Consider the following 25,486-nt stretch of genomic DNA (forward strand, 5'->3'; position numbering starts at 1 on the left):
TCCTAAAGTGAAAATAGGAGAAACGTGCACTCACATAGCCACATCCGTAATTAATAGGGAAACAAAAAAAAGGGGGGGCGGGTGTACCAAAGAAGAATTGGTAACCCAAATGGTTGGACTTTAAAGGCGTAGTACACACTAACATTTATACAAAAACATATTTTATTAGACAAAATGTATATCGTACATATAACATTAGAAAGAATTAAAAAAGCATAAATACTCAATAAAAAAGCAAGGCCCTGTGCGTCAACGCATTTCGCCGTCAAGCTTCGTCAGGACACATTCAGGGTTTGTTGATAACAAAGGAGAGAACGGGTCTCACTTGCAGGAGAGTAAAGGTCTTCTAAATACATTTTCAAAACTTCCCAAAGAGGATAATATCCAGTGTTGTATCATCTGGTAAATTGGGGCCCACTGCTGGGTGATTTATTTCATATGCACAGGAGTCCGACGAAGTTACTTGCCAAAGGACAGGGATCAGGGACACAGAAAAGGCGACCAGGATGGGAGTAGATTATACTTCTTAAAGCGGAAGTAAAACCCATCTATTTGATAGTTTACAAAAACAGTTAACATTCCGGAAATGCTAGATGTCACATTTGCTTGTGCTCTCAACCAAACTGTCAAACCATCAAATGGCTGCTTCCATAACTGATCACATGTGCAGCATCGTGGCAGTTGCAGATTAAACGGAGGCCAAGATGGCAGCTTCCTTGGCTGAAAACAATAGGAGGGTTTACTTCCACTTTAAATCATAATCATGCTATTAAACATATATAGCCTTTCAAGATAGAGACAGGTCAGCTATATATAAACAGAATCAGTCTGAGCATATAAGTCCCTTTCAAGCTTATTAGCAATGACAGATGTGAGAGTGTCACCCTGGAGAAGCGAACCCTGAATGTGTCCTGACGAAGCTTAACGGCGAAATACGTTGACGCACAGGGCCTCACTTTTTTATTGTGTATTTTTGTTTTTTTAATTATTTCTAATGTTAAACTATATCAAATATTTTTTTGTATACATTTTAGTGTGTACTACGCCTTTTAAAGTCTGACTTTTGACATTTGGGTTACCAATTCTTCTTTGGTATACCCCCCTTTTTTTTGGCCTCCTAAGGGGGAAAATACCCATCAATCCAAAAAATTCCAATCTAATTGATTGCCCCTCTTGGAATCTCAATCCTGACCACAGTTGGGTAGGACCTGCCGAAACAAAAGAATAATTCCTGATCTGACTATAAATGGCTGGATTGGGTGAAAACTCCCCGGGACTCCTTTAGTAAATCTGTAAGTGGTTAGTCAGGAGAATAAACATCCAGGAGGAGCCTCTTCAGGAGGATTCGTCTTCTCAGCTAAATAAACTCTGATATTGGAGCCAATACAGCAACAGACAATATTCCAAGATCTGATCTGAATTCCATCTTCATGCTGCAATACGTTTCCAATAATGAAGTTGAGTCTCAGGTGCTGAGAGGAAATCACAAGAGTCCTAGACAGACATAAACAATAATGTCTATATAAAATGCTTATATGTGTAAACATAAGGTGTATAAGTCCATGTATTGGTGGAAATAATCTTGAACTGAAAAAGGTCAATCAGTATATATGAAAACACCTTAGACGTATATTCCAATTCCTTAAAAAACAAGTCCACAAAAATGAACGTGAAAAGTAAAAGTGAGATGATCAGTCAAATAATAGTGACACAACACCCACGGTGATCCAAAATAAACTGTGATGAGAGTGATATCGCCCGCCACCGATAACAATGGAGGCTTACCGGATGCGGTGGACCCAAATGAGCTTATGCCCAAAGGATCAATAAAGCTTATAACTCAATTGAGTATAGAAGTGGACCGAACCACACCAAACGATCAATCAGCAGACAACGGTGAAATCCTCACTTAATGACAGGTGGGCAGGATGACTCCAGTTGAAAGATGACTCATAGAAGTGGAAATACTTGCACGGAGTATGGGGAGGAAAATAAAAGGCACATAGCGTAACTCCGCAACAAAGGGAAAGTTTAATAATGGTAAAAAACACTTACAATTATGTAGGCATTAAAAGACATCAATGTAGGATAGTGCATGGCAGCAGTAGAGTCCCGACGCGTTTCGCTACAACTAGCATCGTCTGGGGGAATGCGATGCTAGTTGTAGCGAAACGCGTCGGGACTCTACTGCTGCCATGCACTATCCTACATTGATGTCTTTTAATGCCTACATAATTGTAAGTGTTTTTTACCATTATTAAACTTTCCCTTTGTTGCGGAGTTACGCTATGTGCCTTTTATTTTCCTCCCCATACTCCGTGCAAGTATTTCCACTTCTATGAGTCATCTTTCAACTGGAGTCATCCTGCCCACCTGTCATTAAGTGAGGATTTCACCGTTGTCTGCTGATTGATCGTTTGGTGTGGTTCGGTCCACTTCTATACTCAATTGAGTTATAAGCTTTATTGATCCTTTGGGCATAAGCTCATTTGGGTCCACCGCATCCGGTAAGCCTCCATTGTTATCGGTGGCGGGCGATATCACTCTCATCACAGTTTATTTTGGATCACCGTGGGTGTTGTGTCACTATTATTTGACTGATCATCTCACTTTTACTTTTCACGTTCATTTTTGTGGACTTGTTTTTTAAGGAATTGGAATATACGTCTAAGGTGTTTTCATATATACTGATTGACCTTTTTCAGTTCAAGATTATTTCCACCAATACATGGACTTATACACCTTATGTTTACACATATAAGCATTTTATATAGACATTATTGTTTATCCTTTTCTCATTCCCCCAGCGCTGCATTGTTTGTTTTCTGTTTGTATTGCTTTCCTTTTTTTCACTGGACTGTATGCAGCTGCTCCACCACTTCGATAGCACAGATTTATTTTTTATTTTTTAATTCTAGACAGACATAAGAATTCATATCCAATCTGCAGCAAGCGGGACTAAGGAGAATCCGCTATGTGAGAGTCACACATTCGACTATGGCCTCATTCACACATGTGGTGGTTCCTAACACACCTCTGAAAAGTGATCCATGGTGGATTACTTTTTAGAGGGGGCTTTAGAGCTACTTTACAGGTGTTCAGGAGGCAATACTTTTGTTTTTGGATCACAAGGGGGATTTTACATTGAAATACTATGCTGCAAGCCAAATGTTTGGCATACGGTTTGGCATACGGTTTGCGGATTGGTCCCATTTACGTTTAATGGAAGTGCTTTGCAAGCATTAAACAGAAAACAAATGCAGCCACCACATCTAATGACTGGAAAGCTGCAATATATGGCATTTTAGTTTTTGGGGTTTAGATATGCTTAACTTCTTGCCACCCACGTAACACATACACTATATTGTCAAAAGTATTGGGACACCTGCCTTTACACACACATGAACTTATTTGGCATCCCAGTCTTATAGCCAGATTCTCAGAGACTTACGTCGGCGTATCAGTAGATACGCCGCCGTAAGTCCGAATCTGCGCCGTCGTAAATTTAAGCGTATTCTGGAAACCAGATACGCTTAAATTAGGCTAAGATACGAGCGGCGTAAGTCTCCTACGCCGTCGTATCTTAGGGTGCATATTTACGCTGGCCGCTAGGTGGCGCTTCCATTGAGTTCGGCGTAGAATATGCAAATGACTAGATACGCCGATTCACAAACGTACGTGCGCCCATCGCAATTAGTTTACGTTAGAGATACGCCGGCGTAAAGGTAAAGCTGGTCTCTAGGTGGCGCATCCCATGCAAAGTATGGACGTCGGAACAAGCGTATCTTTTTACGTCGTTTGCGTAAGTCATACGCGAATAGGGCTGTGCGTAAATTACGTTCACGTCACAGGCATTGAGCCGACGTATTTTTGGGTGTAAATACGACGTGATACTGAGCATGTGCGCGCATGCGCCGTTCGTTCGGCATGCATCTACATGGGGTCAAGCCTCATTTAAATACAACACGCCCCTACAGCCTACTTTGAATTACGCGCGCTTATGCCGGCCCATTTACGCTATGCCACCGTAACTTAGGAGGCAAGTGCTTTGTGAATACAGAACTTGCCTCTCTAAGTTGCGGCGGCGTAGCGTAAATACGGTACGCTACGCCCGTGCAACGTAGATCGGCCGTACCTGACTCTAGGCCTTAGTCCGTAGGGTTTAATATTAAGTTGGCCCACCCTTTGCAGCTATAACAGCTTCAACTCTTCAAGGAAGGCTGTCCACAAGGTTTAGGAGTGTGTCTATGGGAATGTTTGACCATCCTTCCAGATGCCAGGCCTTCTCATCCAACATCGGTGCCTGACCTCACAAATGCACTTCTGGAAGAATGGCAGGTGTCCCAATACTTTTGACAATATAGTGTATTCGTGCCGGCAAAGTATGCATCAATAGGTCATCCCAGCACAGTGATCGAGCTTTCAAAAAAACGCTCTAAACTGTGGGGGAAAAAAAAGTTTATATTTTTGGGGATATTTATTATAGCAAAAAAAAAAAAAAATATTGAATTTTTTTCAAAACTGTCACTTATTTTTTGTTTATAGCGCAAAAAATAAAAACCGCAGAGGTGATCCAACACCACCAAAAGAAAGCTCTATTTGTGGGGAAAAAAGAATGCCAATTTTGTTTGGGTGCAACATCGCACGATTGCCAGTTAAAGCGACGCAGTTCCGGATCGCAAAAAGGGGCAAGGTCCTTAAAGAGGAGTTCCAGGCATTTTTAATGTTTATTAACCAGTTCCCGACCCCCGCATGTACATATACGTCCACAATATGGCACGTACAGGCACATGGGCGTACACGTACGTCCTCGCCTATTAGCGGGTGGGGGGTCCGATCGGGACCCCCCCGCTACATGCGGAGGTCGGGTCCGCTCGGGGAGCGATCCGGGACCACGGCGCGGCTATTTGTTTATAGCCGCTCCGTCGCGATCGCTCCCGGGAGCTGAAGAACGAGGAGAGCCGTGTGTAAACACGGCTTCCCCGTCCTTCACTATGGCGGCGCATCGATCGCATCATTCCCTTTATAGGGAAGACACGATCGATGACGTCATTCCTACAGTCACACCCCCAAACAGTTGTAAACACATACTAGGTGCACCCCAACTCCTACAGCGCCACCTGTGGTTAACTCCCAAACTGCAACTGTCATTTTCACAATAAAGAATGCAATTTAAATGCATTTTTTGCTGTGAAAATGACAATGGTCCCAAAAATGTGTCAAAATTGTCCGAAGTGTCCGCCATAATGTCGCAGTCACGAAAAAAATTGCTGATCGCCGCCATTAGTAATAAAAAAAATAAAAAAAATAAAAATGCAATAAAACTATCCCCTATTTTGTAAACACTATAAATTTTGCGCAAACCAATCGATAAACGCTTATTGCGATTTTTTTTACTAAAAATAGGTAGAAGAATACGTATCGGCCTAAACTGAGGAAAAAAAATGTTTTTATATATGTTTTTGGGGGATATTTATTACAGCAAAAAGTAAAAAATATTGCTTTTTTTTCAAAATTGTCGCTCTATTTTTGTTTATAGCGCAAAAACTAAAAACCGCAGATGTGATCAAATACCACCAAAAGAAAGCTCTATTTGTGGGGAAAAAAGGACGCCAATTTTGTTTGGGAGCCACGTCGCACGACCGCGCAATTGTCTGTTAAAGCGACGCAGTCCCGAACTGTAAAAACACCTTGGGTCTTTAGGCTGCATATTGGTCCGGGGCTTAAGTGGTTAAAAGTCAGCAGCTACAAAAAGTGTAGCTGCTGGCTTTTAATAAACATGCACTCACCTGCTCCACATTCCAGTGATGCGCTGGCCGGAGCTCTGCTCCTCTCCCCCCCTCTCTGGCCGGCGTCCTCATTGTTACTGTGGGCACCCGGCCGTGACAGCTTTCGACTTCACGGCCGGGCACTCACTGGACAGGCGATCGCCTGGGACCTGTCACGTGTGTCCCAGGCGATCGCCTACAGGGAGGGGCCGCCAAAAGGCGATATGATGTACCGCCTTAGCGGCCCCTCGGCGGAAGGAGGAAGTGGGACAGGATGTCCCACTCCTCCTGAAGATCCCACTCCCCCCCCCCAAAAAATTACATCAAATGTGACATGTAAGGGGGCGAGGAGTGGATTAAGCGAAAGTTCCACTTTTGTATGTATTAATGTACCCACTATAACAATTACAAATCTAAAATGTCACTCCAGTGTAATGGAAGCCCTGTGACAAAATCTAAAAACCACCCCATTATCGCCCTGATTTGTTACACACAATTATGGAAATTAGAAACCTTTTCACCCTGTAAAGGAAATTTGTAAGTTCTGTATATAATTGTATTCTATTTTGTATGTATTGCCCTCACTGTGCACACGGCACTAATAATGTTTTCATTACATGTTTGCATTCTTTCAAGTCCTGATTAGAATTAGCCTGCCTATGTTACGCCCCTTGTTACCATAAACATAGAATTGTAATATTAATGTGATACCTACGTAATCATGTGTATACAAATCTTCAATTGCATCATAATAAAGAAGAACAGTTACCGTATTTATCGGGGTATAGCGCGCTCCCGCGTATAGCGCGCACCCCTAAAGTTGCCCCGAATTCGTGTCGAAAATAGTATTTTTGTACTTACAGTTTTGGTGTCTTGCGCGACGTCCATCGGTGGCCTCGTCGGGTCCGGCGTCCGTCTGTGGCTTCGTGTGTCCTCTTCGTCGGGTCCGGCGTCCTTCTGCGGCGTCCTCTCGTCCTCCCCGCTCGCTTCCCACGCCGAGTTTGAATACTGCGCCGACATATACAGAGCGCAGTACACTTGTGTATTGTCGGCAATGCTCGGCTACTCTCGCGCTGACATCCTGTACGTCCAGGACGTCAGCGCGGGAGGAGCCGAGACTGCCCGACAATACACGAGTGTACTGCGCTCGGTATATGTCGGCGCAGTATTCAAACTCGGCGCGGGAAAGCGGGTATCGGCTTATACCGCGCACCCACGATTTTGCCCTGATTTTCAGGGCAAAAAAGTGCGCGGTATACGCCGATAAATACGGTATTTGAAAAGATGCTGCAGTACAGTGGAACCTTGTATTATGAGTATAATCCGTTCCAGGAGAATGCTCGTAATCCAAAGCACTCGCATATCAAAGCGAGTTTCCCCATAGAAGTCAATGGAAACGAAAATAGTTAGTTCCGCATTGACTTCTATGGGATGCAATACCGCATGTGGCCAGAGGTGGGGGGGCACCGGAGAGCCTCGTAAATACTCGGAGACCGTTCGGCTGAACTCGAAAAGGCTCGGAACAGAGTATTTTGAGTGTTTCTGAGTATTTCTGAACGTCTCCGAATGGCTCCAGCGCCCCCGCACCTCTGGCCTAATGCGGTACTGCACACCGCAGAGGGTTGAATCCTGCTCGTTTGGTGAGACAACACTCGCAAACCGAGTCAGGATTTAAAAAAAAATGCTCCTATTGCAAAACGCTTGTTGACCGCGTTACTTGCAATCCAAAGTTTCACTGTAGTTATTATTAATTTGGAACCACTAATCAATATGAGGATAGGAGTTGCCTATCTATAAAATGTCCATGTCAACCCCATGTAAAGATTCTAAAATCCATTGCAGCCGGAATGCAATAGTCTTCTCTTAGGCTCCATTCACAACTAGGCGACAAAACGCCCGACGCCCGACACGCTGGAGGGGCGAATTTCCATTGCTGTCTATGAGATGGTTCACATCTCACGACGAACGCCGAAACGCTGTATGCCTGCCGTCTGAAAACAAGTCCCGGACCCTTTTTTTCAGACGGCATTGGCGTTCGGCCGTAGACAGCAATGGAAATGATTTGTGAAAAAAAAAAAAAAGTTACACAAATCGTGGCAAAATACGCCGCATACGCGGCGTTACAGTGTGAATGCAGCCTTAGTGCGTCTAAGAAGGTATTTTTTTCTTATGTCACATGATTCTGTACAGTGCAACCTCCCTCTCCTGCTTCAGTGTTGGTAAGTGCGGCTAAATTAGGAAGGAAGACAGAACTGGAACCAGCAAACATACAGGCTATACCGACACAGTCTTAGATTCAGGGGCTTGAGGACAGGGGCCACCAGGATGAGGAGAAGATCTGCTGAGCTGTTGGTCAGTAAAATGTACAGTTTTCATGCCTGGAAAGGACCGTTACATTGATATAATTGAACTCACATAATACGCCCATCGCTAGTCCTCCCAACGCGATGCCCATGGCATTCCCTCTCTCCTCGTCATCGGTGTAGATGCTGGCCAACATGCCCATCCCTAGAAAGAGAAGGAAGTTCCTGGGTGCACAGTAGGATCCTGCTAACGCTGATTTTCAGATTTGGATATAAAGCTGGCTATAGATGAGTGGTTTTCTCCATTCATACAAAATCCGCCCCCCCCCCCCCCCCCCGCTGGGACATTGTATTCTGACAGCAGGACCCTGCACTGTAAGAGAACAATGATCAGCGGCTGCAGCTGCTGATCGACAAAAGTTTTCCAGAGTGTCCATTTGACAGAAGTTGACTGATAAGGAGGGCCACACACAGGTTACAATTCGGCTGGTCCCTGTTGTCCTGGCTAAAATGCAATTCATCTATACCCAGCTTTAGAGTGCAAAATCAAGAAATATATATATATTGCAGTCTGTCAATACAATTGAAGTGTACAGTAAGTTCACCTTTTCAGAAAGAATAAACACTGTACACAGGGCCGCCATCAGGGGGGTACAGGCAGTACACCTGTAAGGGGCCCGAAGGCCCACAGGGCCCCAGATGGCAGCCCTCCTTTTTTTTATAAAAAAAGTTAAAAAATGTAAATATATTTTCATTTTTTTTTTTAGAGGTCCGGAGGTCCCCAGGGCCCCATGTGGCAACCCCCCCCTTTTTTTTTATATAAAAGTTTATTTTTTTATTTTTGTTTATATATTTGTATTTATTTATTTATTTTATTAAAGGGCCCAGAGGTCCCCAGGGCCCTGGATGGCAACCCCCCCCCCTTTTTTTTATTTTTATAAATGTTGATAACCAGTGACCAGAGACAGACCTGTCATCCGCCTGCTCAGCGGAGAAATCCCTGCTGAGCAAGCGGAGACCGTCAAACGCTTCCGCCTCATAAGAAAGGGGCCTTATTGTTGGTTGGTAGGGGATCAAATACTTGTTTTACTCACTGAACTGCAACTCAATTTATAACATTTGTATCGTGTGCTTTTTTCTAGATTTCTGGTTGATATTCTGTCTCTAACATTTAAAATACACCTATGATAACAAATATAGACTGTTCATTTCTTTGTAAGTGGGCAAACATACAAAATCTGCAGGGGATCAAATAATTATTTTCCACATTGTATGTGTGTGTGTATATACTGTATATAAACACACAGACACAGTATCTCACAAAAGTGAGTACACCCCTCACATTTTTATAAATATTTTATTCTATCTTTTCATGTGACAACACTGAAGAAATGACACTTTGCTACAATGTAAAGTAGTGAGTTTACAGCTTGTATAACAGTGTCAATTTGCTGTCCCCTCAAAATACCTCAACACACAGTCATTAATGTCTAAACCGCTGGCAACAAAAGTGAGTACACCCCTAAGTGAAAATGTCCAAATTGGGCCCAAAGTGTCAATATTTTATGGGGCCGCCAACATTTTCCAGCACTGCCTTAACCCTCTTGGGCATGGAGTTCACCAGAGCTTCACAGGTTGCTACTGGAGTCCTCTTCCACTCCTCCATGACATCACAGAGCTGGTGGATATTAGAGACCTTGCGCTCCTCCACCTTTCGTTTGAGTACGCCCTACAGACGCTCAATATGGTTTTGGTCTGGAGACATGCTTGGCCAGTCCACCACCTTTATCCTCAGCTTCTTTAGTAAGGCAGTGGTCATCTTGGAGGTGTGTTTGGGGTTGTTATCATGTTGGAATACTGCCCTGCGGCCCAGTCTCTGAAGGGAGGGGATCATGCTCGGCTTCAGTATTTTTCAGTACATATTGGCATTCATGGTTCCCTCAATGAATCGTAGCTCCCCAGTCCCGGCAGCACTCATGCAGCCCCAGACCATGACACTTCCACCACCATGCTTGACTGTAGGCAAGACACACTTGTCTTTGTACTCCTCACCTGTTTACCACCACACACGCTTGACACCATCTGAACCAAATAAGTTTATCTTGGTCTCATCAGACCACAGGATGTGGTTCCAGTAATCCATGTCCTTAGTCTGCTTGTCTTCAATAAACAGTTTGTGGGCTTTCTTGTGCATCATCTTTAGAAGAGGCTTCCTTCTAGGATGACAGCCATGCGGACCGATTTCATGCAGTGTGCGGCGTATAGTCTGAGCACTGACAGGCTGACCCCCCACCCCTTCAACCTCTGCAGCAATGCTGGCAGAACTCATACGTCTATTTCCCAAAGACAACCTCTGGATATGACGCTAAGAACGTGCACTTAACCTATTTGGTCAACCACGACGAGGCCTGTTCCGAGTGGAACCTGTCCCGTTAAACCGCTGTATGGTCTTGGCCACCATGCTGCAGCTCAGTTTCAGGATCTATGCAATCCTCATAGCCTATGCCAGTGATGGCGAACCTTGGCACCCCAGATGTTTTGGAACTACATTTCCCATGATGCTCAACTACACTGCAGAGTGCATGAGCATTATGGGAAATGTAGTTCCAAAACATCTGGGGTGCCAAGGTTCGCCATCACTGGCCTAGGTCATCTTTATGTAGAGCAACAATTCTTTGCCACGAGGTACCATGTTGAACTTCCACTGACCAGTATGAGAGAGTGAGAGCGATAACACCAAATTTAACACACCTGCTCCCCATTCACACCTGAGACCTTGTAACACTAACAAGTCATATGACACCGGAGATGGAAAATGGGGAGGGAAAATGGCTAATTGGGCCCAATTTGGACATTTCCCTTAGGGGTGTACTCACTTTTGTTGCCAGCGGTTTAGACATTAATGGCTGTGTGTTGAGTTATTTTGAGGGGATGGTAAATTTACACTGTTATACAAGCTGTACACTCACTACTTTACAATGTAGCAAAGTGTAATTTCTTCAGTGTTGTCACATTAAAAGATATAATAATTTTTTTACAAAAATGTGAGGGGTGTACTTACTTTGTGTGTGTGTGTATATTTATCAATCTTAGCCATATAGTAGTACACAATGTAGCTGACTCATGGAAACTGGATCATAGACATTAAGCATACAATTGGACATATTGGGCCAGATCCACAAAAACGGGCGTATATTTAGGCGGGCCTAGCGCATCTCATATGCGCTACGCCGCCGTAAATCAGAGTGGCTCCTAGGGTATCCTCAAAGAACTTGCTCCCATATGCGGGCCGGCATAACGTAAATCTGCCGGCGTAAGCCCGCGTAATTCAAAGTAGGCTTGGAGTGGGCGTGTTGTATGGTAATCTGGTATGACCCCGCGTAATTGACGCTTTTTACGAACGGCGCATGCGCCATCCGTGGATGTATCCCAGTGCGCATGCGCGAAATCACGTCGCAAATAGTCAATGCTTTCGACGTGAACGTAACTTACGCAAAGCCCTATTCGCAAACGATTTACGCAAACAACGTAAACGACGGAAAATTCGACGCTGTCCCGACGTCCACACCTAACATTGCGTACACCTCATAGAGGCAGGGGTAATGTTACGCCGAAAAAAGCCTTACGTAAACGACGTAAAAAAATGCGGACGTACGTTTGAGAATCGGCGTATCTAGCTAATTTGCATACTCTAGGCGGAAATCAACGGAAGCACCACCTATCGGCCAGCGTAAATATGCACCTAAGATCCGACGGCGTACTAAGACGTACGTCAGTCGGATCGAGCCCACATTCAGTCGTATCTTGTTTTGTGGATACAAAACAAAGATACGACGGCGCATCGTAGAACTTATGTGGCGTATCAATAGATACGCCGCCGTAAGTTCTTTGTGGATCTGGCCTATAATGACTAGTCACAATTCATGCATAATTTTTGAATAACAAAAAGCAAAACCTGACGCTAGTCATGATTTTGAACCAGCTTTTCTGAATTGGCAGCAGTGATCACTATCCTGTAGCAGAGGAAGGTCTGTTCTCTGTGGGGGCAGGGAACATTCTTCGTGAACAGGAGGCTCTGTTCCTGCACAGAATTGTGTGTCTCTAATAGTGGATATTTTACATTAGCATTACGGGACTGACAGCCAACCTGCGACAGAGGAGCATGATGACCCGATTCCTTGCATGGATCTCGCTATGAAAAGTAAAACGTAACTCCCGGAAAATGCGAACACTGTAGAAAGAGAAAATATTTGTATAAAAAATAATGTAATGTTAAAAATGGCTCCACATTTAGTCCTTTTGCTTATTGGTGGATCTGTCAACATTGGAATTCCTGTGATAATTATTCATGTGTTATCTGATGTATATTTATTTATACTATATCTTTCTTTTTTCATATTTGTCTGGTTGCTCCTTTTGTCTATGGTTGACGCATACATCCCCTGATGAAGCCTAGAGGCGAAACATGTCGGGACAACGTATGATCACTCAACCCTCAGCAAACCTTTAATGCAACCACTATTTGGAAGTACTTCACATCAAATGACTTTTACACTACCTTCTTTTTATACAAATTTTGCACAATTAAAAATAAACTTTCTGGCCCAGATTCAGGTAGATCCGTGCAATATTTGCGTGGGCAAAGGGCAACGATTTTTGCTCTGCGCCCACGCAAATATTTTGATTTGCCCGCGATTCACGGAGCAGTAGCTCCGTAAATTGCGCGGGCGATATGCTAAATAGCCGGGCGTAAGGCTGCCTAATGTAAATGATCCCGCCGGGGGCGGGAATCATTTAAATTAGGCGCGCTCCCGCGCCGAGCGAACAGCGCATGCTCCTTCGGGAAACTTTCCCGACGTGCATTGCGGCAAATGACGTCGCAAGGACGTCATTTGCTTCTAAGTTAACGTGAATGGCGTCCAGCGCCATTCACGAATCACTTACGTAAACGAAGTGAAATTTAAATTTCACGAGCGGGAAGGGCGGCTATACTTTAGCATTGGTTGCCCCTGCTATAGCAGGAGCAACCTTGCGCTAAAGTCGCCGTACGGAAACTCCGTACCTTGCGTGCGCAGGGCCCGCGCAACTTTTGTGAATCGGTGGTAGTATGCAATTTGCATACTATACGCCGATCACAATGGCCGCGCCCCCTAGCGGCCAACGCAAGAATGCAGCCTGAGATATGAAGGCATAAGGAGGCTTATGTCTGTCATATCCTAGGCTGCAGTCCGCGTAGCGATGTTCCTGAATCAGGGGCATTCGCTACGCGGGAGCAAAACAGCTATTGCGCCGCGCAACCTATGGTTGCGCGGGCGCAATAGCTTCCTGAATCTGGGCCTCTGTATTTTATTCACTGTATTTGAGTTTTCCATTGTTATGTTATTATATGATTGAGCGCCGTGATAGTCCCATCCTTCTCCTTTCTTTCCAACTTCTACATTTTTGGGATGAGGTGCGTTTAATTTAGTGTCTACCCTTAGTCAGACAAAAAAACATAAGGGCTCCATATTTAGGTTGTATCTTTAACCTCTAGTTGTACTACTGGATAAATGTTATGTACTTGGGCTGTATCTGGGCTCTAAGCCAGAGGCTCTGGATGGACAGTTGGAGAAATGGCTCTATATTTGGGATGTATCTGGTCTATAAACAAGAGGTTCTAGAGTCTAGATCAGTGGTCTCCAAACTGTGGCCCTATGTTTTCCTTTATACAGCCCTTGAGGCAATTTTCCTTCCACTAACACCAATTCATTCTACTGACAACAGAAATGGAGCACTATTCCTCCCAAAGACACCAACTATTTCTCCCAATAATACCAAAGATCTTGTATTTTTTACTCCCACTGGGCACAATCCCCCCTAAAGTCTGAAGGACAGTAAACTGGCCCTTTCTTTAGAAAGTTTGGAGACCCCTGGTCTAGATGGGCAGTTGGATAAAAGGCTCTTTATTTAGGTTGTATCTGGGCTATAAACCAGTGGCTCTGGTTGTACAGTTGGATAAAAGGCTCTTTATTTAGGCGGTATCTGGGCTATAAACAAGTGGCTCTAGGTGTGATAAGTGGCTCTCTGTTTAGACCTTTTCTGGGCAATCAACCAGAGCTGGAGTACTTGGCCTGTTGGCATCAGAAGGGATCTATTTTATTTGATTTGGGAGTCATACAGAAGGCACAATAGATGTTGCAATGTATTTGCTGCTGATATCCAGTAACAATGTGATATGACCTATTTGAAGGCAATGTCGGCTGCAATATACCTGCAGCATTGCCCTGGTGGGGGTATCAGATTTGATGTTCTGGGAGGAGATGGCAAGCAGAGCAATACTTACTGATCGTTGAGAGGAACATGATGCAGAAACCGGCAAACATGGGTATCTGGTAACCAATCCTGCCAATACAACACACAGTATGGTGAGTGCAATTTCCTAACTTGATAAAGATGCTCTGGAGCTGTCAGCCCAATCCTTCACTAAGTGAAGGATGACATGTGCAATTCGTTTAGTTCCGAATTTGTTTTTGTTTTTGTTTTTTAACGAATTCCGACAAATTCGTACATTCCAAAATGTCAGAATTTTTTAATTTTCGAATTTCCGAAATTTTGAATTCAGAATTTTCGAATTTCCAAAATGTAGACATTTTCGAATTTCAGAATTTTCGAAATTTCGAATTTCCGATAAATGCAAAAAAAAGAATCTAACAAAAACGAAAACTAACAGATTTTTTGGCAGTGCACATGTCTAATTATTATGTGATGTTGAGTTTATCTCTATATTTTTATTCCAAAATTCAGAAAATCGAAAATTCGCAAATTTGAAAATCAAAATCGGAAATTCAAAAATTCGGAATAAAAAATGTCGGAAATTGAATAATTTTAAAATTTAGGAAATTCTGACATTTCGTAATTAACGAATTTGTCAAAATTTGTTAAAAAACTAATTCGAAACTAAACAATTTGCACAAGTTTTATGGTAATTAGGAAATTTGAAAATCGAAAAGCGGAGATTAGAAAATCAGAAATTCGGAAATTCAGAAATTCGAAAATGAAAAAATCTGGAAATTTGAAAATCGAAAAGTGGAGATTAAAAAATCAGAAATTCGAAAATTACAAATTCGGAAATTCGAAAATTCGAAAATTCTGAATTCTAAAAATTGGAAAAAAATTGTGAATTTCGCATTTCTGAATTTTCTAATTTTTGAATTCCGAATTTTAAATTTTTTTAAATTTTCGAGTTTACCAAATTTCCAAATGTTTTACTTTCCGATAAATGCAAAAAAACGAATGAAACGAAAATAAACTAATTTTTCGCCAGTGCACAAGTCTAATTACTATGTGATGTTGAATTTATCTCTATATTTTTATTCCAACCTATTAATATAGGAGTAGAGAAGTCAGGGATTAGACCCAAGAGCCTGCCATGGCCATTCCTCATCTCCACTCTGACAGCAGCTTTCCCTTCTAATGTTTTTGCAAAGAAAACCCATTTTGCTATATGTAAATAAATGCACATCTTCCTGTATTTCCTATGATCGGGTTTCTGCTCTGTATGGCCCCTTGACTAACCGCACAGAAAACTGATGGGCTCAGAACAGTTTAATTCTTCCATATCTGTAAACTACGGTTGACCACACTATGGCAGATACACTATATGGTCAAATATTTGTGTACCCCTGACCATCACACCAAATTCATTAATATGGAATTGCCCCCACCTTTGTGGATATAACAGCCTCCACTTTTCTAGGGAGGCTTTCCACAAACTTTTGGAGGATGTCTATGGGAACTTGTGCCCATTTGTGAGGTCAGATACTAATGTTGGATGAGAATACGTGGCTCACAATCAGCGCTCCGATTCAACCCAAACCTATCAATAAGGGTGATGTCAGGGCTCCAAACATCAAACTGGTTAGGCCATGTCTTTATGAAGATGGCTTTGTACACAGGGACACAGTCATGCTGGAACAGAAAAGGACCTTTGCCAATACTTTGGCCATATAGTGTATTCCATATAGTATATCTCCCAGGATTTTTGTGCTTAGAGATGTTTATCTACAGAACTCAAACTCTGTACTTGGCCCAATGTAATCCTCATTGGACTCCAAGGGTGGTGAACAACAGAGCCACCAATCAATACGAAGACTGTGATAGTTGGAGCTTGAGAGGTAGATTGGTCAAAGGCATGACAGACTGTCTTTCCATTATGATAAATGAGGGCCCCTCGGTCCTGTTTGTTGAACGTGATGCTGTGCAGGGTTATGCTCCTGTCATACCTGTTGGTCAGAGGCCCAATGAAGGGATTGGTCAGTAGCTGAACGGTGGCTTTCGAGGCAAATAATAAACCCACTTTGACATTTTCATTGAGTAAATTTGAGTCAGCCTTGGGGCAGTCAGATGTTGGCACAGCACTGGGGAGTTCAGGTGGTTGTGTGGCTTCCTTGACTTGGAGCAGTGACTCGGTCGTGGCATTTGCGATGAACAGGGTGCTGTTGTCGTAGTAAGAGAAGATGGTCTGGAAGTTGCTGGGTGTAGAGAGTCTACTTGGCCCTTCTTCATGGGCACTGCTGTTAGATTCATGCATCATGGTGTACAAGTAGCTGGGAATGATGGGAACTGTAAACAGAAATATCAGAGAGGCATTAATTAGAGATACATATCTCACTAAGAGCCGGTTCACACTGGGGCAGCACGACTTCAGGGGCGACTCGGCAAGGCATCCTGAAGACGACTTCAGAGGCAACTTGCAAAATGACTTCTGTATAGAAGTCAATGCAAGTCGCCCCGAGTCGCCCCCAAAGTCGTACAAGAACCTTTTTCTAAGTCGGAGCGACTTGTGTCGCTCCTATTAGAACGGTTCTGTTGAATAGAATAGGACGCAACTTGTCAGGCGACTGAGTCGCCTGACGAGGCACCCCAGTGTGAACCGGCTCTAAGGCAAGGCCATACACGGGTCGAATTTCAAAAGAATTTTCTTTCGAAAAACTTATCTAAGAATTTTTGTTCATATTTCACACCATTAGTGGGCTGGAGCAACTATTTAAAATTTTAAAGATTTTCGTGCGGCCATCGAATTTGAGTAATCGGACATGTTGGAATTTTTTTTAAAAAACAAACGATTTTCTAATCGATGATGGGAGAATTGTGCGAGAAATGTAATCGAAATGTGCAAGAAAAGAAAATTCCCGGAAAGAAAAGAAGATTCCTGGCCACGAAAATTCTTTCTGTAGCAACATGAGGTGAAATTGAAAGCTTCGTTAGTCGAATTTCGAAATCAATGGTGGCCACCATCGGATCACCAAACGCACACATTTTCTGATTTTCAAAAGAGAATTCTTTCCAAATTCGACCATGTATGGCCAGCCTAAGGCATGTTTGAGAATTCAGGGCCTGCAGAGTTTAACCAGGCAATATGATAATGTTATGTGACCATCCCAGAGCCAATGTGGAGAGAGCTGTTAGTGTCATGTGACCTTTCAGAGTCTCTAGAGTGAGTACTGGCAGCATGATACTTCCATGTGGTAAAAGCAGGGCTTTTTTTCTCAAACAATAGGTGCTGGAACTTAACCACGACCTCCCAACCCCCCCCCCCACACACACACCCTCCAAATCACATCAAATAGTGGGTGTGGTCAGATTTCACAAACAGTAGGAGGGTCTTAAAGGGGCATTAAATACCAGGATTGCATTACATACAGTGCAGAGTTCAGAGTGCAGAGTTCAGAGCGCAGAGTTCAGAGTTCTGAGCGCTGAGTGCAGAGTGCAGAGTTCAGAGTTCAGAGCGCAGAGTTCAGAGTTCTGAGCGCTGAGTGCAGAGTGCAGAGTTCAGAGTTCAGAGTTCTGAGCGCTGAGTGCAGAGTGCAGAGTTCAGAGTTCAGAGTGCAGAGTTCAGGGGGGGTTACACACAGAGTGCAGAGCTGTGACTTGTAAACACAGAAACCAGACTTCTGTGTTTACAAGTGATTGTGGTGAGCAGGCACCCAAGGGTCTGAGCCAGAGGTGGTGGAACTGAGTTCCACCAAGTTCCCCCTAAAAAAAAGCCCTGGGTAAAAGCTGGCAGTGTCATGTGACTTATTGTACCTAATGCCTAGTTCACACCATAAGAAAATTGGACGAAATTTACCGCTTTCGTCCGATAATCTATTAGTTAGTAGACATGTGCACACTGAAATATTTCGGTTTCGTCTGAAAAATAAATATATTTAGTAACTCCCGAAATTAGTTTTTATTTATTTTGTTTAGTTAAAAAATGCATTTGTCCGAAAATCTGAATTATGGTAGAATCTGTCAATTGAAGGCTTATGGTGTCTGTCGAATGTTTACAATGCTCAGTTATGAATGAACAGTCAGTGATCACTGACTCTGTCCATTCAGAAAAGGAAGGAGCCAGTAAATAACATATTTACCTGCTCCCTCCTCCGCTCCCAATTCTGAAAGATCTGGGGGGTTAGGGTTGGGGACCGGAGGATCACACAGAGGAGGACTGAAGGAGAACAGTAGGGGGGGGGGGTATGGAAGGAGCACACAGAGGGGGGCCGGAGGAAAACTGGGGGGACTGGAGGAGTACAGAGAAAGACACAGAGGGGAGCTGGAGGAGCACAGAGGACGACAAAGCCAGAGGAGTGTCCCACTCAGGAACGATCGGTTGGGCGTTGGGCGAAGTTATAATCTCCGATCTCCCCGTGTGGCTTTCAATAAAGCAGCTGAAGGCCGCCGAGGAGAGAGGAGGAGAAGTGGCTGTCGGCTGCTTTATTGAAAGTCACACAGGGAGATCAGAGATTATAACGTCCCCCACCGGCACACCGATCATACCTCACTCAGGTATGATCGATGTGGCGGTGGGGAAAGTTATAATCCAGGTATCAGACTAGGCAGTACAAGTACTTCTGCAAATGCTAGGTATCGGCCCCAACACTATATATATATATATATATATATATATATATATATATATATATATTACTGTGTGTGTGTGTGTGTATATATATATACAGGGAGTGCAGAATTATTAGGCAAATGAGTATTTTGACCACATCATCCTCTTTATGCATGTTGTCTTACTCCAAGCTGTATAGGCTCGAAAGCCTACTACCAATAAAGCATATTAGGTGATGTGCATCTCTGTAATGAGAAGGGGTGTGGTCTAATGACATCAACACCCTATATCAGGTGTGCATAATTATTAGTCAACTTCCTTTCCTTTGGCAAAATGGGTCAAAAGAAGGACTTGACAGGCTCAGAAAAGTCAAAAATAGTGAGATATCTTGCAGAGGGATGCAGCACTCTTAAAATTGCAAAGCTTCTGAAGCGTGATCATCGAACAATCAAGCGTTTCATTCAAAATAGTCAACAGGGTCGCAAGAAGCGTGTGGAAAAACCAAGGCGCAAAATAACTGCCCATGAACTGAGAAAAGTCAAGCGTGCAGCTGCCAAGATGCCACTTGCCACCAGTTTGGCCATATTTCAGAGCTGCAACATCACTGGAGTGCCCAAAAGCACAAGGTGTGCAATACTCAGAGACATGGCCAAGGTAAGAAAGGCTGAAAGACGACCACCACTGAACAAGACACACAAGCTGAAACGTCAAGACTGGGCCAAGAAATATCTCAAGACTGATTTTTCTAAGGTTTTATGGACTGATGAAATGAGAGTGAGTCTTTATGGGCCAGATGGATGGGCCCGTGGCTGGATTGGTAAAGGGCAGAGAGCTCCAGTCCGACTCAGACGCCAGCAAGGTGGAGGTGGAGTACTGCTTTGGGCTGGTATCATCAAAGATGAGCTTGTGGGGCCTTTTCGGGTTGAGGATGGAGTCAAGCTCAACTCCCAGTCCTACTGCCAGTTTCTGGAAGACACCTTCTTCAAGCAGTGGTACAGGAAGAAGTCTGCATCCTTCAAGAAAAACATGATTTTCATGCAGGACAATGCTCCATCACACGCGTCCAAGTACTCCACAGCGTGGCTGGCAAGAAAGGGTATAAAAGAAGAAAAACTAATGACATGGCCTCCTTGTTCACCTGATCTGAACCCCATTGAGAACCTGTGGTCCATCATCAAATGTGAGATTTACAAGGAGGGAAAACAGTACACCTCTCTGAACAGTGTCTGGGAGGCTGCGGTTGCTGCTGCACGCAATGTTGATGGTGAACAGATCAAAACACTGACAGAATCCATGGATGTCAGGCTTTTGAGTGTCCTTGCAAAGAAAGGTGGCTATATTGGTCACTGATTTGTTTTTGTTTTGTTTTTGAATGTCAGAAATGTATATTTGTGAATGTTGAGATGTTATATTGGTTTCACTGGTAAAAATAAACAATTGAAATGGGTATATATTTGTTTTTTGTTAAGTTGCCTAATAATTATGCACAGTAATAGTCACCTGCACACACAGATTTCCCCCTAAAATAGCTAAAACTAAAAACAAACTAAAAACTACTTCCAAAAATATTCAGCTTTGATATTAATGAGTTTTTTGGGTTCATTGAGAACATGGTTGTTGTTCAATAATAAAATTAATCCTCAAAAATACAACTTGCCTAATAATTCTGCACTCCCTGTATATATATATATATATACACAGTATATAACCTGGAGTGAGGTTCCCTATTTCTTTCCTACAACCTTTAATTCAAGGTTTATAACTCTATATTTGCATATATATAATTACTGACTACTTTATTATTCATTATACTATAATAAATGCTTCAATTTACAAAGCCTGCGTAAATCTTTTCAAACAGTATTTAAAAATGAAGTAAAAAAAAATATACAACAGAAAAATAATATTCTGCAAGCTCTACTTGATGAAATCTGCCATAGGGTGTCCATATGCATTTCGATAAATAACCAATTTATATTATTATTGATCTCGTCCCATAGGAATAATCGATCTATAGCTGAAAACCCATTCGATGAATCTGCCACACACAGGGAGAAGGGGATTTTGATGAATAGTTATTATATTCGTTACAATCGTAATTTAGTTATCATCAATTGCATTTCTGTTTCCACCAAATAATCTCATAATACAATCATTTTTATAAACAAATGATCTCTGCGGATTGAGCCTTAATTTTCCACCTTGGCCAATAAACTCAGTTTGACCGAACCAAATCTAAAGCAATTGGAAGGGAATTTATGGCTATTTAGTTGTTTGCAGATTCGATCGATCGTTGGCAACATTGAAAGTGCTCATTTGTCTCTAGAAATGCAGAAAATTGGGATGTTGTATGCGTTACCCAGAGAAAGCGACAAGAAAGTTACAATGTAATTACAATAAAACATATCCGCTTATTTTTTTTTTCTTCTTCTGATCATTTGGGAATAAAATAAAAATCCTGGAGTGAAATTGTTGTTGGGGACGCGATGTCTGTAGCGGTCTGTGCATTATTGAATTACGATTAGGTCTGGGGAGGGGGTCGGGCCGCTCGTGCTCTATGTACACAGCGGACACACAATAGGGCTGACTGAGGCTTGTTGGCACAGCCAGGAAATTGTGACGAATTTAATATGAAGATGATGAGAGAAGCTCAGATAAAAGGGAGACATCCAAGGTGCCGCCGGGGAACAAACGCAGAGCCGGGGGGAGGGAGGGGGGGGGGCAGAATTAACCGACTCACTGCTGAATGCAGAATTAACAAAGCTCTGCGCAGACAATTCACTAAAGCTGGCCATAATTAGCATCCTCATACTGCTGACCTGTCCTCCCCCAGTAAGGCCGCGTACACATGATCGGTTAATCCGATGAGAGCGGTCTGATGGACCGTTTTGATCGGTCCAAACCGATCGTGTGTGGGCGCCCTCGGTTATTTATCCATCGGTTAAAAAAAAGCAATCTTGTTTTAAATTTAACCGATGGATTCCTAACCGATAGAAAGAAAAACGATCGTCTGTGGGCACGTCCATCGTTTAAAAATCCATGCATGCTCAGAATCAAGTCGACACATGCTTGGAAGCATTGAACTTCGTTTTTTTCAGCACGCCGTTGTGTTTTACGTCACCGCGTTCTGACATGATCGTTTTTTTAACCGATGGTGTGTAGGCGCGACGGACCATCAGTCAGCTTCATCGGTTAACTGATGAAAACGGTCCATCAGATCGTTCTCATCGGATGGACCGATCGTGTGTACAGGGCTTTAGCTTCAGAAACACCCCAGTGCCCAAAGACCATTCCCTTCCAACTCCCAGTGCCTGAAACATGTTATTAACACACCTGTGAGGGAGCAGATAAATACCTTGCTGTGTATCACCTCCCACCATCAGCCTGAAGAATGTAGAAAATATCCAGCTTGGGTTTTTAATGGTAAAGTCAATATAAGGCCAGTGTGTATTGTGGGAAAAATCCAGATGTTTCTGCTCTTTCTGATTAGATTAACACTCTGATACAAATGTAGCTGAGACCTCTGTTTTTATACTAGAAACAGATTAGACCGGTCCTCTTGGCTGAGGGTTGTGTGTTCCCCTAATGGCACTGTTGTTCCTTCTGTTTGATGATGGGAAGGTAATATAAAGATTTCAGGTAGTTGTATTAAAGGGGTTGTAAAGGTTCGATTATTATTTTTCTAAAATAACAAACATGTTATAGAATGCATTAAGGTGAAAAAACATGAACAACCCCTTTAAGGACATGGTACTGTATAAGGCTGAGTTTACACTATTGAGAATTGGATGCAGAGTTCTCCACATCCAATTCGCATAGCAGGAGACTATGACCGACTCTCTATGGAGCTGGTTCACACATCTCCGGAGCTGCTCTGATGCGAATTACACAGGAGCAGGGCTGGACTGGGACAGAAATTTGGCCCTGGAATTCATCCAGACTGGCCCACCTTGACAGGTCTCTCCCATCGCGGCCAGACAACGCCCGCAACCCCCCCCCCCCCCCCCGGGCCACCCAAGCCCCCTCTTCCCCTTCACTAGCCACTAGCCGTTCTACTTTATTAGAGTAGAACGGCTGGTACTGGTACTCTTATAGGCAGTACCAGTGGGGAAGCTAGACATTATTTCACCCGGGGCAAAGAATCAGTTCGGTGCCCCCCCTTATGGGACAAGATTAGGCAGAAGTGAGATACTCCCAGGCCATAGCTGTTGAGTCAGCTGTCTGTCCCCTCCCCCATGCTCTTCTGTCGCCCCCCCCTGCTCCTCTGGTCCTTTGTTCCCCCCAGGTGAGCGCTGCGGGGAGGGAGAGGAGGTGAGCGCTGCGGGAAGGGAGAGACAGAGGAGCGGAGGGGGGCGGCGGTCCGCTGTCACTGAAGCCAGCGCACTGAGCCATCGGCCCACCGGGAAACTCCCTGTAGTCCCAATGGCCAGTCCATCCCTGCACAGGAGTCCTGTGCATCTTCTGGTCCGTTTCAAGTCCAAATTCAGCCACAAATTCTGACTGAAATCGGACCTGAAATGGTGAACAGGGACACACCAGACCTTTGTTGTGAGCCGCTCCGTGCGGCAGTGTGAACCCTGCCTAATACTAAACGCAAATTCAGATTTTTATGGGCTGTGCTGTCCACGGAGAACAATGTTTCTGACTGTTATACATCAAATTATTTGACATTGCCTGTGACTGATCTGTGCCTTCTGCTTTGATGTTTAGAAGGATAAGTATTGCTGGAACTTGCAGTCCATCCATCCGAGTCACTCACAGGTCTGCTTATATTACACTGCTGGCTGTGTGTCTTTGCTCTTCTGGAGTTGCTGGGATTTGTAGTCCATCTTCACACACACCAGTCACTGACCTCAAATCATGTTGATGAATATTTGGCGGAAGAAAACTTGTAACTCTTGAACTAATTTGAAGGGATCTATATTTTCTGACATTTATTTATGACCTATGGTGGCATTTCCTGATGAAGACATTTCCTGGTGGTGTAATTTTCTGATGGTGGCATGTCCTGATGATGGCATCATTTCCTTGTGATGATATTTTCTGATGAAGACATTTCCTGAGGGTGTCATTTCCTGATGGTGACATTTCCTGATGGTGGAATTTGCTGATTGAAGACCTATCCTGCTGATATTTTATCATGATGGCATTTCCTGGTGATAACATTTCCTGATGATGATTTTTATTGCTGTTGTAATTTCCCGAGGGTGGAATTTCTTGCTGGTTGTATTTCAAGATGGAGGCAATTCCTGATGATGACATTTCTTGCTGGTTGTATTTCCTGATGGAGACATTTCTAGAGAGTTATTTTTCCTGATGTTGTCATTTGCTGATGAAGACCTTTCCTGCTGATGACATTTTATCATGATAGCATTTCCAGATGATGATATTTATTGCTGGAGGCATTTCCTGAGGGAGGCATTTCCTGATGATGACATTTCCTGATGATGACATTTCTTGTTGTGATTGCATTTCCTAGTGGAGGCATTTCCTGGTGGTGACATTTCCTCAAGATAGCATTTCCTGATGAAGACAATTCTTGATGATGACATTTCCTGATAAAGGCATTTCCTGATGATGATTTTCCCCAATGATGGCATTTCCTGATGATAGCATTCCCTGTTGAGGACATTTCCCTATGATGGCATTTCCTGATGAAGACAATTCTTGATGATGACATTTCCTGATAAAAAGCACTTCCTGATGATGATTTTTCCCAATGATGGCATTTCCTGATGATGATATTTATTGCTGGAGGCATTTCCTGAAGGAGGCATTTCCTGAGGGTGACATTTCTTGTTGTGGTTGCATTTCCTAGTGGAGGCATTTCCTGGTGGTGACATTTCCTCAAAATAGCATTTCCTGATAATGACATTTCCTGGTGGTGACATTTCCTCAAGATAGCATTTCATGATGATGACATTTCCTCAAGATAGCTTTTTCTCAAAATGACATTTACTGATGAAGACAATTCTTGATGGTGACATTTCCTAATGGTGAAATTTCCTGATAAAAGCATTTCCTGATGATGATTTTTCCCAATGATGACATTTCCTGATGAAGACAATTCTTGATGATGACATTTCCTAATGGTGAAAATTCCTGATAAAGGCATTTCCTGATGATGATTTTTCCCAATGATGGCATTTCCTGATGATAGCATTCCCTGTTGAGGACATTTCCCTATGATGGCATTTTCTGATGATGACAGATTCTGAATGTAGTATCTATTGATGGTGGCATTTTCTAAAGCTGGCATTTTGTGATGGTGACATTTATTGCTTAAAGTATGTTTGGATATATTTATGGCAAGTTTTGATGAAATTGTGGCAGCTTCTTTTGGAGTTTGGCATAGTATTGACATTGGTTACTGATTCAATGATTGATCTGTACAATCAGGACAGATAAGCCTGATCTGGCTGTGGCTAACTACAGGGAATAAATAATGTCTTCAGTATTCTCCAATGGGGTGACACTAGAGGAAAGGCTGATATTCTGTTCTGCAAATGCCCTTTCTCTTTTCAGAACCCCGAAATTAAAGGGGTTGTAAAGGT

General features: G+C 43.2%; 1 protein-coding gene across 1 annotated transcript in view; it reads right to left on the bottom strand.

Annotated features, from left to right (window-relative positions):
• SLC18A2 (solute carrier family 18 member A2) overlaps nucleotides 1-25,486 on the bottom strand; it is a 73,504-nt gene that overhangs the window by 26,052 nt on the left and 21,966 nt on the right. The window contains exons 3-6 of the mRNA XM_040361491.1: nucleotides 16,333-16,672; nucleotides 14,394-14,452; nucleotides 12,219-12,302; nucleotides 8,184-8,276 (exon numbers count right to left, since the gene is read on the bottom strand). Of these exons, the coding sequence (XP_040217425.1) occupies nucleotides 8,184-8,276; nucleotides 12,219-12,302; nucleotides 14,394-14,452; nucleotides 16,333-16,672 (576 nt within the window). The remainder of the gene's footprint in view (nucleotides 1-8,183; nucleotides 8,277-12,218; nucleotides 12,303-14,393; nucleotides 14,453-16,332; nucleotides 16,673-25,486) is intronic.

Source organism: Rana temporaria, chromosome 8, assembly GCF_905171775.1.
Source record: "Rana temporaria chromosome 8, aRanTem1.1, whole genome shotgun sequence".
NCBI classification, from domain to species: Eukaryota; Metazoa; Chordata; class Amphibia; order Anura; family Ranidae; genus Rana; species Rana temporaria.